General features: G+C 45.5%; 1 protein-coding gene across 1 annotated transcript in view; it reads left to right on the forward strand.

Moving 5' to 3' along the window:
- NAGK (N-acetylglucosamine kinase) overlaps positions 1–18,163 on the forward strand; it is a 196,607-nt gene that overhangs the window by 162,312 nt on the left and 16,132 nt on the right. The window contains exon 7 of the mRNA XM_086960108.1: positions 4,709–4,806. Coding sequence (XP_086816234.1) covers positions 4,709–4,806 — 98 coding nt within the window. The remainder of the gene's footprint in view (positions 1–4,708; positions 4,807–18,163) is intronic.

Here is an 18,163-nt window from a genome sequence, read left to right on the forward strand (position 1 = left end):
AAATAGCAGTTTGCCATGGCATGGTAGAAGCAGTACTCTCACCATGCCATAGCAAACCGTGCTCCGCTTTCAACAAAGAAGAGCAGAAAATGCTCTCGCTTGTTGAAAGCCGAGCATGTCTGTTTCCCCAAGGGTCTCAAAGCACTGCCGGCTCCTACAGGAGGCGTGGAGCCGGCAGGGACCCAGGGAGCCATCAGGCCCCTCCTACGGTCCCATTGATGAGTGGGTTTCCTAGAGGCACCCACTTTAATTGGGCAGGCCCCAAGAGATGGGGTCCCTGGGGCTGAAAAGGGCCTAATTAAAAAGCATTATCATTTATAACGCCAATGGCTCGAACTTTCACAAATGCGAGACCTATTGCATTGCAAATGCTTGTTATGTTGTAGGCACACCCCATCAACTTTATGGAGGACATCTGGAGCAGTTGCATCTTACTCAAGAGGGATGTTTTGTGACCTGTTATTGCAGCTTTGTAACACTCATATGTAAATGTAAATGTGGGATTCTTGTAAAGCGCACTGTTACTCTACCCGAGTGTCCTGGCGCTGTAGACCGCTGGGGAACCCGTCCTGGTTTTCCGTGTGAGATGGTGCCTTTCTGGGTATCTCCAGGGTGAAACCAGGCATCCCCGGCGTCTGTGGGGGGCCGTTGTAGAGATGAGGCAAGCTTAATGCCCAGAGTTACCGAGTGTGTTCCCTGGTTAGAGTAGGCACTGAGGCGAGAATTATCAAGTCCGTTGACCCCTGGTCCACGACCCTGCCGCGTCGGGAATTGAACAGTGGTCCCGGGCCATTCTCTGCTTACAGGTCTGCTGCCTCTAACCAGTGAGCCACACCTCATAAGCAGCTGCTTCTGACTTGAGAGGAACATCTCAATCTATCAGGTTTCTTATAAAGCGCAACTACTCACCCGTGAGAGTCTCAAGGCGCTGACTGGGGGGTACATCTGTGGTTCAGTCGAAGAGCTAGGTCTTGAGGTGCTTCCTGCATTGCAGCAGCGATGGTGATTGCCTGAGATGCAGAGGCTGGAAGTTCCAGCTCTTCACAGTTTTCCTGGACTCGGTGGGGAAACACTTGAAGATCTTACAAAGCAGGCAGAGCGTGTGGAAGCAGGAGGATGAAACTACGTTGGTTTGGTGGTTCATTCAGAGCGAGGAGTCCAGGATGTTGCTGAGGCTTTTTGCGTGTTCGCTGAGTATGTGTGGATTTTTGAGCGCTGTGGGCCACCAGAGGTCGTCCCAGGAAGAGTGGGTGGAACCCAGGATAAATACTTTGGTCTTGTGTGAATTAGGTTTGAGGAAGCTCTCCTTCATCCAGGTGGCGACTGCCTTCATCCCGTTGTGGAAATTGCTGTGGATTCGTCTGTGAGGGAGAGAATCCGCTTGGTGTCGTCGGTGTGGGAGATGATGTTAAGTCCGTGGCTTCTGACGATGGCTGCAAGCAGGCCATGTATATGTTGAAGAGGGCGGGGCTCGGGGAGGAACTCTGAGGCACTTTGCAGCTGATCTCTGTGGGTTCTGAGTTGAGTGGTGGAAGTCTGACTCTGTGTTCGTACGGAGAGACATCTAGTAAGTCCTGAAGGGCTGAAGTCTTGTTAAAGACTTCACACTGTTTCTTCTTACTCCAGAAAGACATCTAATAATTGCTTGAGTTACTGTAGCTATGTGAAAGGCCAGACCGATGGGCTTTGCCAAAGCTTGGCTGCTTGCACTAAACTGCAAATAGTGAGGCAGGTATTCCTTCTAGAAACCAGCCTAACTTTTTGGATCGGACATTTGGCGCATTGTGGGAGCTCGTTCACAGCTCCTATCAAAACTGTGGCATTCCTCACCCCGCCCAGCTTAGCTATTTGATTCCCTAAACTCTCCATACATAGTGACCAGATGGATGTTGTATGGCGTTTTAGGTTCCGATTGAATTTTCCCGATTCATGCCCTTATATAGGTACAATTCACGTTGCCCTTGTATAGGCATAGAAATCAAGCCCTTATTTAGGCATAGCCTATGCTACCCAAATACAGGCATGCTACTTCCATCCGTTCACCAAACGTCACAACGATTTCTTGGAAAACTAGACTCTTAAGCAGAAGGGACTTCCTCCAGCCTGGATATTGATTTCTCCAGGAAACTCATTTATTATACATGAACATCTATTCCTTAGGGGTTCATCCATGATGTTCATATGCCCAACTTTACGTCAAAGCTGGCATTCCTTAACACCTTCAAGGTATAAATATACCTTAACTTGCTATGGCAGAGAACGGTGAGGTTCGGTGCAGTTCGACTACCTACTTGCCCGACAAAGCTTGCTACAGCAAGTGCCGAAGGAAGCCGACTCTCCAGCTGACGCACTGACCAGTAGCTGTCCTCCTCTGCCGAGAATCCAGCTCCAGTGTTTCTGACTCCCCTTGCGGGGTGCTGGGAAATCGAGACCCGAGACAGAGATACCAAACCTCCTTCATTCTAAAGTATGGAGCTGATTAGAACCTAGAGAAACCTCTGGCAATTCTTGGCAAAACTAAATCTATGCTAAAGACCATACTTACTGCTTCCCTCGTACTAGACTACGGTTATGTACACTGGGATAGGTGTATTTTAGAAGCACCAGTTGAGTATTTTAGCCTATGTTATTTATGTATGTATTTTTATATGGCTTAGGAACCATACAATGCTATTACAGTATTATTTCATAATACTATTCTCGATGTACGCATTATATTTCGCATTCTGTCTGACGATTGTAGCAGTTCATATCTCTTGTATGAGAAATAAGACTGTTCAATAAACTTTTATTGAAACGGCCGTCTCTCTATTTTCTCTACAACTCTGTAGAAACGAAGCATGCACGATTGACTGAGTAAAATAGTTATCTATTGTTTCCACAACTCTGAAGATATTTGTTCCAGTCCTAGGGAAACAAAGTTGTCCTGTTTATACAGTTGTCAGAAACTAATCCCTTCTTGTGTAATCATGAAAGTTTCTATGACCTCTGAGCTAGCTGGCACTCACCATTAAGTTTAGTATATTCGATATAAACCTACTGACCTAAGTCCTACGTCATATCTATAGGAGAAAAAGGACCAATTATACGTTTTTTTCTTGGCAAATCGCTGAGGTTATAGGAGAAGAGTCTTAGGACTACTACAGGCTCTGCTACCCGCAGAGAGCACCAGTTTCTCAAGAATGAACCCTTCCACTGCCTCCTTCAAAAGAGAAGTGAAAGCTATCCTCATGGCTAAATTCATGTGAACTTTTATATTTATATATATATATATTCATTTGATTTGTTTTCTTTATTGCTGTTCTCTGTATACTATTTCTGGTCTTCTAATTATGACCTGTAAAACGCTCTTATACTCGCAAGAGTCTTATTCCCGCTATATAAAACCTTCAAAATAAATAAATATATTCCCAATGTGCAGAGCCTATTGGGAATATAGGAACTACACTACATGGAGACCCAAAGTCTCCCCTTATTTTTCATAAAATTCGCCTCCTAGAGCTTAGTCAAGAGCTTGATTTTTTATTGTCTTAAACCACATTGCACAAAATGGGGTTTATGGGATTGTCCTCCCTCCCAGTTCCTTCGAAACCTCCTGATCCACTGCAACTCAACTACTTTTCCTGTGTCATTACTCCTAACAAAGCATGTATCCAGAATGCTAGTGTTTCCCATCCTCCAGCTTTACTGTCCATGAATCAGCAGACCGAAACTGTAACGCTCTTGTCCCACTCTCACTCCGTTTTCACCGTAACTCCCACGCCAAGACTTCCTCCCACTAAACAGAGATTCGTGTTTATTGGCGACACCGCTACGGGTCTCTTGGAGCAGGTGATATCTTAAGTGGGGTTGTAATTGCTTTAGCTGTAACTGGCCTGAACAACCCGCCCTCAGACCATCTGCATGGTGTATGAGGGCACTTTCTATTGAGGAACCGAAGAGACCGGTGTCGTGTGCTAAGACAAGTTATGTTTCAATATGAGCTTCAAAATATGATTCAGTATTCCATGTGCTTGTCACCAATTTTAGTAAGCAAATACCAATTTTCTGAACTCAGCACGTTGCCAAGAACTATTACCAAGCGCTAACAGTGGAGGGTTATATTACAGAAGACTACACCAAATATTTTACTAGTACACTTGCCATCTAATATGGAGGGATCCTTTGACGGACCAGATGTCTTGAAGATGTTGTAAGCTTATCTAAGTAACCTACAGGGTAGCTCAAAAGAATTTTTATGTGAATATCGTGCTCACCAAGCATATAAATAAACCTCAACTGGTCCGGGTAGTCCTAGATATAGCGCCATGAAACCAACCGGTGTACGTGCGCTCTATAAGAATTTTTTTAACATAACCGAGTTCTCTCAATTACCCACCCACGTTTTTATGAAGGTTCTCTGTTATGCCCCCATCTCCCCCCAGTTGAGAATGTATATTTAGCATCATGAATTTGCAGTAAGCAGCAAGCCTTTCCTTCTGAATCAATAGCCTCTCTGAAGAGAGAACTACTATTACATTACTTGGGATATTCAGAAGAGTGAATAATGAGTTTTAGCAAAGTCCTGTGTGTTTCCCGCATTACTCTTGTTCTTCACAATGCTCAACGTAGGACCATACTCTCTTGAACGGCTGGCGTCGGCTTTCACAGCAGTGAAAATCCTTCATGTGTTTTATGGGTCCTAATACTCCTCAATTTACCTCCTCAGGTGCTGTTAAAGGGGACCCTCTTTGCTGCCATGTTTTCACAAAGGCTGGAGAAGTTCTTGCTCGTCACATAGTGGCTGTGCTGCCCAAGATTGATGAGGTAACTACATCTTTCTGATTTCTCAGTTTCTCGTATTCTCATTTTCAGATCTTTTGCTGGTACGAATGTCCAATGCTTTGCTTTGTTTAAGGTGTCTTGAGATGTGCTTGCGTGATTCTGCACACTCCTGTGTCTTTGTTCCCAAGTGAGTTAAACGACCATACCAGCCAACTGGAGGGACCCTCCTTTTACTGTTCTTTGGTCTGAGATCTGATGTCAGGAGGGCAGTCAAGTATACCTTCTTTTGTATAAACGTGACTACTGCTCTCAGTTTAGACAGTTGGAGGACCAGCTGGGGCTGACCGAATAAAAGCCAAGGAGAGTGAGAACTCCAGTATGAGGTGATCGAGTGTTATTTGAGGTTCGCTGTACCTCCTTGAGAGCTGTGGCTGTCTGAGGGACTCTAGGGACAAGCCAGGTGAGCTAGGAATCTCCGATAGCCGACGGAGGGTGTCTGAAGGCCAGCCGAAGGTCCCTTGCTAGAGGGTTCTGACTCAACTGATCTTCTCGAAGGGTCAACTAGGAGAGTGCAGGACTAACTGGGTGTGTGTAGTAACCTCCAACCACACACATGACACTGAAATACTGTATAAGCTGTAATCTTCTTTATTATCAACCCCACATCAATGTCTTGGCACGCAGGAACGCCTACCAGACACTGTCTTGAACATTCCAAACCCCCTATTTTGTACAGAATAAAGAATTGAGGATGTTAATGACAATCATTCTAATTAACCCTTAAGGTACTACAGGGTGACGGTGGGCATGTTGATGTTTCAATAGGGAATGCTGGAGGTTTCCGGGGGCACTCCAGGACACTGAGGACAGGCCAGTTGTGTATGTTCAGCTAACAGCTGTGAGTAACTGAGGAAAAGATGGAAGTTTCTAATGATATTTCTGAGGGCTAACTGGGGGTTTCTAATGGTAGGAGAGTCTCAGTCGTGTTTACGTACTAGTTAGGCATATCTGAAGGCAGCTCTCTAATTTTATCTAAGAACACTGTGGAAGGTAAGCAGCAGGCTGACTGTGTTGTCTGTGGGTCTTTGAGGGCCTACAGGAAGTGTCTGAAGGTATGCAGAGTGTTTGTAAGAGGATTTGGTGACGTGTAATAACAACTAGTTTCAGGTTTTAAATGTTGTTTGAGGACTGGCAAGCGAGGGAATCTGAAAAAAAGTGGAGGAACACATTTGCCTAATGAGTTGCATTGAAGTGAAGCAGCTAAAATAACGCCATTTTGGATTTAAAACATTGTGAGTTCCCATTCCTGAATCAGGTGTTTTCCGCATGTCTGTGCTAGGGCATTTGATTTCTTGGTAGAATAACATTCCAGTGAGGACACAGAGAATGCATCTATGTTAGTTGGGTTTTATAATTAGATTGTTATGAGCAGTTCCAGTATCCCAAATACCCCTACTGATTTTCATAGCATGATTGCATAATCTTCTCCTTTTGCCTGGATATTCTGGTGCTTATTTTGATGTGGTTCATTATTCATACCAACACTCCCAGCTTAGGAGGGAGACTCTCCACCCTTAAGCTAAACAAATTGTTAATTTCTTTCTCTGTCTTAAAACATGGTCAACTCCTACAGAAAATTGATGGAGAACTAAATTCCCCACATTGTCATCTAATTCTTCCACATAGTTGTTTATACATTTGATATGTGACCCCTTCAGTCAGTCCTGAATGTTTGTTAGCAAAACTCCCCTCGCCAAGATTTATTCAGGCCCTACCTAAAAGTGGAATTAAAAGTTCTGTAATGCACATTTGGCTAACTAAGAATCCAGGACTTGTTTAACTGGTTTGGTACTCTGTCTTAGCAGGATCTTCTCTACAGACTTTCCTTATATTTATCAGTTTGTGTGTAATACTTTGCCTAGTTGGTTGGGATCTTATGTGTCAGCAGCCGTGTGTGTGTAGCGAGGCATGTTATAATGGGACATAATAAATATATTTGTGGAGTGGTTGTGTCAGTATTTGCCAGAGTAGAGAACTGAAGTGAGGCTTAAACATTCATTCTCCATGCCTCTGTGGTGCTGTTTTTGTCTGCAGCTGTAAGGTTGAGTTGTGTTGTGATAATGTTACATATTGATAACTCATTTGAATGTGTTATCTTGATAACCACTTTGAGCTCATCATAAAAGAAAAGTGTAGTTCCTTAAAGAGAAGTGGATAGCTGGATAAAACTAAGGAACTGAATTGAATTCTGTTGGAATTGCTAGTAATTTAAGATGCCAGGTTCAGCATATCCGTATATGATAGCAAGCTCGCAAATTACAAGAAAATAGCTGAGAAAATGTGGTCTACTTGGTTGGATGGCTACTGGGAGCACTCTAGCAGCAACATATGGTTTTACCTGGAACATAGAATGCCCTTGGCCCATTCCTGACAAAGAAAACTGTTTGTTATAAGCTCATCTCTGATTAGTGATAGCATGCTCTTTGGAATCCGATGGGCAGATTATTTTAAAAAGTAGGTTGCCCGCTCGATCCTTGCTGAGACTTTTCAGTTTATTGTAAGACTCTGATTGTCTTGGTATCATCACAGACTCAAAATGTGCCTCCTCCTCCCCCTCTCATCTTGTCATGTGGGAGGGATTATCATAAGGTATTGGCAGATGTGCATGGTTGTAGCAGATACTTCCCAGTGTGTAGGTGCTTTGGTACTTAGAAAGGGATGGTGCATCAATGTTAGTGCTTTTCATTCTTTTATTTTTGTAAATTAATATGTAAAGGCACATATTTGATTATCCCAAAGTTTCTCTTTTTTACTGGCATTTTATAAGCAGCAATGTTGTGTTTTGATGGCTCAGTATATTCTTATCTGGCCTTTAGCATGACTAACAGGACATGCCAGGAGAGAGACATTAGAACACACGCTCAAGACATGCAGGAAAGAAAGATAAAGGGATGGCATTGTATACTTTTTTTTAGTACAACCGAGAAGGAATAGCAACCTATACATTCTTTATTTCCTCAGAAAGCAGGTTTGATTGAGAAAGATGTGCTGGAAAGCAACATAGAGCAGCCAAGTAATGGTTGTTGTACCATAGACCATATCAGTGGAGAGCTTCCGCGACTAAATAGTGACCAAGGGAATTTAAAAATGTGCACCAAATCATGTGAGAACAATAACATAAAAACATTGTACTTAGATTTTCGAAGCAAGAATCTGCTGATTCCTGCAGACCATGAAACAAAACTGTTGGAATAACCACAAATTGCTGAAGTTAAAACTGAACTACAAAGTCCTGATCCTTTTACTCTACCATGATAGTTGCTTTTTACATGCATGTACCTGTTATTTTAGTTTTTTTTAAGAACTTTCTTTATTGGGTTTTCAAAAGAAGACATCAACACACAGCAGTATATGATTCGGATGCCAGGCAGGAACATATAATATAACATAACAATAAGGATCAATGAAAAAGACTCAGTAAAGCAAAAGAAAAGAAGGTTAGAAGAATAGACAATTTCCAGTCACTGTTGTGAATACTAACAAGTCCCAGAAGTCTACTCCATATAGTCTTCACTTGGCATCTGAAATATCAAAACCCCTTCCCTCCCACCACCAGGACAGCGGTAATGAGCACAACGAAACGAACATCACCAAAGGTGGAATGTGCCAAGTAGTCAGTCAGAGTAGCTTTCGAAACTTCCAAGAATTACCCCTATTCTACTACACACAAAGATGGGCGATCCTACTCATGATCACCTCAACTCTTCCACCAAGCATCATGTGAGGAGTTGCGTGGTGGTGCCCTCTAACTTGCCGACGCTCTGTGAGTCTTGCTTTTGCAGAAAGGGCCCCCATTTGTTTTTAAATAGGGACATTTGATCCTGTAGTTTGGGTAGGCTATGCAGTTCAGTAATCCACTCGTGTTGTGTGGGCACCTGTCAGGAGCACCAGTGTCTGATAGTACAGATCTTGCGAGTATTAGGGCTGTCGCCACCAACATCCACTTGTGAGGTAGTGTCCACTTTACCTAGAAAGTTGTGTAAGAGACCAATTTTGCCAGAACTGGAGAAAGACAGAAGATCAGTGGTGTGAGCTTTTGTCAGATAGCCCATCAGTATAGAGCTATGTGGGGGCAGGACCACAGAATATGGTAGAGGTCTAAGCCTCTAGCAGTACATCTCAAGCAAGCGTCATGGGATAGTAAGTTGGATCTGTGCAATTTATAGGGGGACACACACCAGTCATGTGAGGTCTTGAAGTGGGAAAAATGAACCTGTGCCGCCCGTCATGATGTGCCATACATTCGGTCCAGAGTGGGCAGTTCCAGGCCGCACCTGACCAGTCCGTTTCAGTGCCAGCTGCGTGCTTTTGGAATACAGATTGTCTAGAAGGCTCTGGTATAGGTTCGAAACAGGGCCCGTGAGACTCCCCAACATCTGATATAGCACAGAAAAGGAGAGTCCAGGAGAAGGACAGGGTCCTTTCCCAGTATACCTTGGAGACAATGCCGTGACGGCCAGTATCTCCATCTTTGTGACTGTGTTAGACCGAAGTCCGACTGTAACAATTCGAAGGTTCTGAAGGTATCTCCTACGTTTAAGTCAATAATCGTATGAATACCCCTCTCATCATCTGATCACTGAAGATCAATAATAGCCCTCCTGTTCAACCAAAGTGGTGCAGCCTAATGAAGGAAGTCATTATTGAAAGATTCTAAAAAACCATCATTAATAACCCATTGTTTCTTCCAGGAGACCCAAATTGTTATATGTAGTTTGCTCCCATGTGTTATATTCTTTGGTAAAGTTTCTATAAAATGTTGTGAGGCAACTGGAGGTGCCATGTACAGTGGGTATTTGTAGTGAAGACTCCAAGCCAGGTCGAAATACATAGTGTTATTTGATCGCACAACTCCACAGCTTACTGGAGACTTACTGCTCCAGCACCAACTTTCTAGTTTAGTGTATACATTCCACCATAGAGCACCCTATGTCACTCTTGATGTCAGGGCAGCACATGTTCATACAGTGCATCTTACTGCAACATCTCCTTTCTTTACAAAATTTAAAAAAAGTGTTAAAACATGCATCACTAAACATATAATGCTATTTAGCAGCTTGTCATATAAATAATATACCTATTTGACAACTTAAAGATTTAATTAATATAGAGCTAACTAACGAAAACTGAATGCACGCAAGGACACAACTGAGAGCATTCCAGAAAGAAACTAAAATGTATACAAAACGTAAATTAAGACATATTTTGATTTAAATGAAACACAGGTTTACTTCAGAAAGAACCTACCCTCCTATCCAAATGGATTCAAACTCTCTTCAAAGGAAAAACACTACCATCCAAATCTCTTTGGTGGATTCACTCTTCTTCCACTTTTCCCTGGTTCGTTCGTTTGACCTTCCTCTTTGTTACTGATCTTTTCTTCACCATTTATCTTGAGCTGTTCAGGCAACCTGTACACTCTAGATATATTCCACCAATCCTTCTTATGAACTCTAACAACTCCACAGCTTACTGGAGACTTACTGCTCCAGCACCAACTTTCTTACAGGCAAACCAAATTTAGATAGCCCCTTCGAGACCTTGCAGGGATGCTTAATTCTAACCCAATCCCCCACTTGCACCCTAGGCCCGCTCTCTCAAAATCTAGTACCTTCTAGTTGTACTTTCTTTATTCTTTTACTGTCCACTACTGCCTTGGATTCAGTTTTGGGTTGAATGTTTTCTGCAGGCATCACACGCAAACCCCACTTCCTCATCCAAGCAGGACACATCTCAAATGCTGATGATCTCCCCCTCAATATTTTAAATTGACTCTTCCCAGACAAATGATTTGGTGTGTTGCGATACGCCCACAACATACTCTGTTTCGCCTTTATAACTTCTTCCCTGTTGCTCACAGCCCACTGTATACACTCCACCAAAATGCGGATCATGCACTCGATAAAAACATTGGCCTGGTGTTGATAAAGAGCTACTCTACGATGCAACATTCTAACTTGTTGAAAAAATGTGCACATTTCTTTTGACACTAACTGAATTCCGTTGTCCGGCACTATTTCTTTAGTAAATTCTTCTCTCACAAAAATGTTTTGGAAAAACTTTGACACCTTTTGTCCTGGGATCTATCATGAACTGTACTTCCCACCACTCACTGTAATAATCTGCAACTACCACAGCATATTTGTATTTGTTACACAAGATGTGGAACAGCCAAATGAAATCCACAACAAGTTTCATCCAGGGTTTTTCGGGCAACTCTACAGCTTGACAAGGAGGTGTGAACGTTTTAACCACTTTATCACTGGTGCAACATATGACACACTACTTGACTACCTCGATATTTGAATGTCCGTTGACGGCCACCAACAGATTTTACGAATCCTCCTTTTAGTGTTGGGTAGATTAAGGTGACCCTCATGCCCTAGTTCAACTATGTGTGCCCTCAACTTCTCTGGTGGAATAAACCTGTCACCCCACATAATAATGTTTTTGTCTTCTAGGGACATTTCATCTGCAATCTTGGCGTAAGGTTATATTTCTCCTGGTAGGTTCTGTTCTTTGAGCCACCCATGTATTATGTATTCAATTACCTTATTAAGTACTTTATCTGATCTGAGCTTATCAAACTACTCATTTTCAGAGAACCCTCTTGTTGAAAAATGCATTTATAGCTGCAACAAAACAGTCTTCATCGGCATAGCAACACTGACATTGACAAATATTCGGTCCTGAGGTTTTATCTACCTGGTATATGTTCAGTTCTAAAATTGTATTAGAGTGGTTTGGAACTTAGTCTGGTGATTTTAGAAGTATGAACTTTAACCAAATATAACCACTGAAAATGAAGTAGTGTGGCTCACTGGTTAGAGGCGGCAGACCCGAGAGCAGAGGACGGCCCGGGACCAGGGTTCGATTCCCGGCGCGGCAGGTTTCTAGACCAGGGTCAGCGGACTCGATAATTCTCTCGCCTCGGTGCCCACTCTGATCAGTGATCACACTCGGCAACTCTGGGCATTAGCTTGCCTCATCTTCACTAACGGCCCCACCAGACCGCCGGGGATGCCTGGTCTCACCCTGGAGATACCCATTAAGGGACCATCTCTCAGGGTGGGAAAGGGTTCTAAAGGCGGCATGACCCAAACACGTATCGAACGGTACACAAATGATAAAACTGCGTCCCCTCCAGCAGACGGACGGCACACCTCCACGAAAACGGTGGACAACGTGGGGACGGAAAAGGCGACCCTTGGTGATGTAATGAGAGCACTCACGCAGGTCCAGACGACGGTAGGCTCCATCTCGACCGAAATAACTCTCATTCGGGCATATCTCCACAAAATGGCCGAAAAAGTGGTGTCACTGGAGCTGGTCACAAAATCGCTGGTGGAGGACGTGTCAGAACTCCAGACAGCTATGGAGGCGGTCGTCGCAGAGAATAAACTGCTAAAGGACAAGCTGGATGATCAGGAAGGGCGCTCCAGAAGAAATAATATACGAATTCTTGGAGTTCCGGAATCAGAAGCCACTAGAGCAACTGATCTTTTTGTGGAGGAACTCATCAAATCGCACCTTCAACCCAAAGGACTATCAGCGTTCTTCTCAGTCGAAAGGGCGCACAGAGTCCCGGGAGGACAGCCTAAACCGGGGGCTTCCCCTAGACCGATCCTGGCGAGACTGTTCAACTTTCGTGATATGGATGCCATCCTCCAAGCAGCGAGGGTTTCCCCACCCGTAAAGATTCTGAACTCCACATTGGCATTCTTCCCGGACTATACAGCGGAGGTGGCCAGGAAGTGAAAAACGTTTCTGGACGTAAAGAAGGAACACAGGAGGAGAGAGATTCAAAACTCCATGATATTTCCGGCTAAACTGCGGGTGGTGGCGGAGAACAGGACATGGTTTTTTGATAATCCAGAAACTGCCCTGGACTGGCTGGATGGCTGGCGTCCTGCCTCTCAATCCCGCCGCCCGGGACAAACTAAAAATGGCCAACAACTGATGGATCAAGACAATGTCCGAGAAGAGGACCTAGACAACGCCAGAAGCTCGCCGATGAGAGACAATGCTGATGCAGACCAGGAGGTGGATATTTGACGGCCCGGCAGGTATGAGACATTCTTGATATGGGACTGACGCCGGGACTGCCATGGACACTGGGCTGAAGGCCTCTGCAGAGGGTATGAGGGGTCGCTGTTTCCGGAGTATTCCTCACCCCCAACGAGCAAGTAACCTTGTATTTCTATCTGGGTGGGTTCAAGCACTCTGCTAAATTGGGGTGGCGGGCAGTTTTGAGTCCGTGTGGCAGGGAAGCAGGGAGGGTGGGAGTTCAGGGCATGGGGGGGTTCATAAGGTTTGATGGTTTGCATTGTTTGACTCTACTGTTTACACTGACAATCACTATACTCACATTATGCCGGATTTCACACACCGGGCATACCGGTACTGATCTGAGGACACTGGACCCGTTACAGCATACGAATGTGGGCACCCATGGGGATGGGTTTCTATAGGACACATTGCTGCCTCGTCCTATGGGTCTGTGTTTCTGTTTACAATCTTACGATGGCAGGACCGCCACAGCCCAGTAACATGATGGATGGCCCGAGGCGGGGCCTGTGCCGCCGTTGCAAATAATGTCGTGGAATGTCAGGGGTTTGGGGGACAAGGTAAAGAGAGGGTTGGTTCTCCAGAATATTAGAAGAATAAATTGCGACCTGGTCCTTCTTCAAGAGACGCATTTAGTGGGTGCAGCTAGCAAGGCTTTAGATAGGCGAGGATACCGCATGGTGACGCATTCAGTTCACTTCGGGTCCCGGGGGACGGGCATCTTAGTGAAGAAGGCATCACGATTCATACAACAGGCTACTAGGACTGATGGTCATGGCCGCTTTGCTGCAGTCTGTGGGCAGTGGGAAGGGATATCCATTAATGTGGTGTCTGTGTATATCCCACCAGCACTACATGCATCGGCACTTCCGGACCTGGGGAAGTTCCTTCTGGAGCTCCCGGACGGAGACCTAGTGGTGGGAGGAGACTTCAACGCACTGGCTCATGTTACACAAGATAGGTTCCCAACCCGGACGAACTCACCAGACCCGACCAGATTCAGCGAGTTCATGGAGGCACAGGGATTGGTTGACATATGGCGACACTTGCACCCCGAGGATCGGCAATACTCTTATTATTCGGCCACACACGATTGCCTATCCCGTATTGATTATTTTCTTACACTGGGGGGTGGCCGACTCACGATCAATGATGTACAGATAAGACCCCGGGGTATATCAGATCATTCCCCCTTGACCATGACCATATCCTGTACAGCGACAGCACGAAAGAGAATTTACCCAATCTACCCTGGTTACCTCAAAATTCCTCACAGAATTCCGCAAAGACTTAAAGAAAGCGACTAATCACTACTTTAATGAAAATGCTGGCTCAGTGTCCTCCCCAACAACCCTGTGGGAAGCCTATAAAACAGTGCTTAGAGGGCAGGCGATTGCGACGATCACGAGACATAAACGTACACAGAAACAAGAACTGTTAGCACTAGAACTAAAATTGGAACAGGCTAATGCGGCCCATATGGCACTTCCATCGGAGGACACACGCCACTCACTCCACCTCTGCCAACAGCAACATGACGATTTTCTCAGACGACGGACAATAGAAAATATTGAGACGACTGCGCATAGGGTCTATGATATAGGCGACAAAGCCAACAAACTGTTGGCCTGGTTGGATAAAAAAAGTGAAGGCAGTAGACACATTTTACAACTGCAAGATCCGGAAGGGACATATCATACGCGCCCCTCTGAGATCATAGACATCTTAGCTGACCACTTCCAAGCAGTCTATACTCCAAGAGTGGTGGTCACGGTTGAAGCGGCAGTGACGGCGCTTCAAGATATACAGGTCGAAACTCTATCACCGGAGGCGGTGTCTGAACTGGAGGCAGACCTAACGGAGGAGGAGCTCCGGACGGCAATTGGTGCGCTGCACACGGGTAAAGCGCTGGGCCCTAACGGGATTCCGATTGAGTGGTTCCAAGCAGTATCGGACACCCTGAGCTCACCACTGTTAGCCATGTTCGCAGAGTGTCGAGAAACGGGGGTTCTACCCTTGGATCAATGACTGGCGACTATAGTGACCATCCCAAAACCAGGTAAATCGCCCACGGACTGTGCGTCGTATCGCCCAATCTCGCTGCTCAATGCAGAAGCAAAAATTCTGGCAAAACTGATTGCGAATAGACTGACCGCGCACTTAAAACACCTGATCCACCCGGACCAGTCAGGCTTCATGCCACATAGAAGCACGGCATTAAACCTCTGGCGTGTGCATGGGGCATTGGCGCGAGCCCATTTGCTACTGGAGCCGGCAGCCATTCTGTCACTAGATGCCAGAATGGCTTTTGATATGGTGGAGTGGCAATATTTATTCGCAGTCCTGGCCCATATGGGTTTTGGCCCCAAATTCCTCTCCTGGATTAAACTCTTATACACGAACCCGGTTGCACATATAGCAGCCAATGGCCACATCTCCCGAGCGATCCCTCTGGCCAGAGGGACACGTCAGGGCTGTCCATTATCCCCTCTATTGTTTGCACTGGTGCTGGAACCGCTCGCTACTGTTATTAGGACTACACCACTGTTGAAAGGACTAACATTGGGTGACGCCTGGGAAGATAGAATATCCTTATATGCTGATGACATGCTAATTTATTTATCTAACCCGGAGGTGGGCATCCCGATACTGTTGGCAATCTGTGATAGACATGGTTTGACCTCCGGATATACGATCAACTGGACAAAGTCAGTCCTCTACGTCCTGAAAGGTCCTGCGCCGCCCCTCCCCGACAATTGCCCGTTGGTAGTAGCCGATACTTCATTTAAATATCTGGGCATACACGTAACTGGTGACGCGGGTGTGTTTTATGATCAGAACTTGGCACCCCCGCTCATTTGCCTGAAGGCGGATGTACGTCACTGGAAAGCCCTGCCCCTCACACTGCTGGGGCGCGCGGCATTATTTAAGATGATGGCACTCCCGCGCCTCCTATATGTGCTGGAGAATACCCCAGATCTGATCTCGCCTTCCTATTTCCGAAAAGTGACGGCAGTAATGACCGATCTGCTGTGGGGAGAACGTCCGCCCAGAATAGCGCATATTAAGCTCAATCGTGGGTGGTATGACGGAGGGATAGCTTTGCCGAACATGCAGCTTTACTATTGGGCGTCACCGCTCAAAGTCATTAATCAATGGATCCACGCCCCACATGATGACCCGGCATATCTAGCAGACAGAGCGTAATTGGGAACGCATAGTTTACTGGCCCCACTGTATAATCCAAGCCTATAGAAGCGATTGCTCGGCCCAACCAAACACACAGTAACAATATGGTATAGAGCGCTGACACGGCTTAAATGGAAGGGAGTCATAACCAAGCTTACTCCACTATGGGACACTAAACAACTAGGCTGTCTTAGATCCAGTAAAGGTTTTACCCAATGGGATACTATTGGAATCTCGACGGTGGGGGACCTATGGACCACTACAGGGGTGATCCCTTTCCCGCAACTGCAGCAACAATACGCATTAGCCCCCACTGAAACTTATAGATACATACAAATTAGACACGCACTAATGGCAGTAATTGAACCAGGGTCCACTGTTCCAGAGTCCTCACCTTTGGAAGACCGACTTCTCACAGACTTTATGCAAACACGCGCTACCTCGCTTACATACCGCAAGTTACTGAACAATCTCCCGGACCCCTTACAACGACTGAAAGAGAAATGGGAAGCTGACTTAGGTGCTATGGACGAGACCGATTGGAATGCTGCATTAGCATCACCAAGGGAGGCGGGGGTTTCAGCCCGGTTTAGGCTCATACAACTTAAAATACTGCATAGAGTATATTACACAAGGACCTCTCTTCACAAAATGCACAGGGTGGAAACCCCGTATTGTCTCAGGGGGTGTGGGGAGGAGGGAACACTACTGCACACGCTTTGGGAGTGTCCGGCCATCTCGAGCTACTGGCAGCAAGTCATGCGCACCATTTCCCAGACCCTTGACACCGGAACCTCGTATGTGCTTGTTGAATGTGTGGGAGGGGACTGATCTGACACTCCGGCAACAACAATGGGTCACTATTGGGACTATGGTGGCCAAACACGACACTGCACAGAGATGGGGAGTGGCAGAAACACCTACTCTAGCACGGTGGTGTAGGACGATGGATAGACTTATGCTAACCGAACGCACAGTGTATAAAATGAGGGCCAACCCCCACAAGTGGAACAAGGTTTGGGAAGCATGGAACAGATATAGGGGGGGATTTGTATGAGCCACTGCCGGAAGAAGAGGACGACAGCTCAGAAGATGATGACGAGCTGGATGAATGAGACCGGGGGATAGGTGTAGATGAGTGTAGGGGAATAGGATTCGTCTGATGGGGGCTTCACTTAGTTTGGTGCTCAGAGAGGGAGGGGTAGTAGCCTGGGAACCTGGTACCGGCAAATGACACTGAATTCAACTGTGATGATTTACTGTGACTATACATTATGCAGGAGTCTAATTTTTCTGTTCTTAACTTTAAAACAAAAAATAACATAAAAGTAAGATGTCATATATTCTGTCACTGTATCCTTGTTGCATTTTGCACTATACCAAACGTTTGCTGCCGGACCGGAAGGTTGTCGGCTGAATAGCTGTGTAACAGTACAGAAATGCGATTGAATATGCAATGACTTCTTCTGATGTGACGTACTGACATTGTAATGATGGCAAGCTTCAATAAAATCTTACACAAAAAAAAAGAACATTCTTTGTCACACTTGATGTCACACTTGATGTCACAGAGCAGCGCATGTTCATAGAGTACAGCATACTACAGTATCATATCATATTAGCATAATGTGGTTAAAAAGCCAGAGCACAGTGTAAATTAGCTGCTAACTTTAACCATGTTTTCAGCAGTATACAGTGCGTACAAATGCATGTGACTTACACAGCGCAAGCCTAGTCAGAGAGCAACACATGGGTTTTAATGCAGATCAAGAAAAGGACTAGGAGAGCGATGCATCAAGGACAGATGTAAATACTGGAGGGCGCTAACGGAGGACTGGCTCAGTGAGGGGTGGCAGTGCTCTGGGTAGACAATGTGTGGGGCAAAAGGTGCTATTGGGAATTCCTCTTTGGTAGTCTGACATCCAGATCTGGTATCCGGGGTGGGGGCTACACATGACAGTGCTCTTTCTGGTAAGCAAATTCCATGTGCACCAATCCAATGATGTTGGCTGATCTGTGTGTGGGCAGCAGGAGACGACCCACTCACCTTCTTCCAATATAAAGGGCGGCTTGGCACTCTGAT

Source organism: Lissotriton vulgaris, chromosome 3_1 (assembly GCF_964263255.1).
Source record: "Lissotriton vulgaris chromosome 3_1, aLisVul1.2, whole genome shotgun sequence".
NCBI lineage: Eukaryota > Metazoa > Chordata > Amphibia > Caudata > Salamandridae > Lissotriton > Lissotriton vulgaris.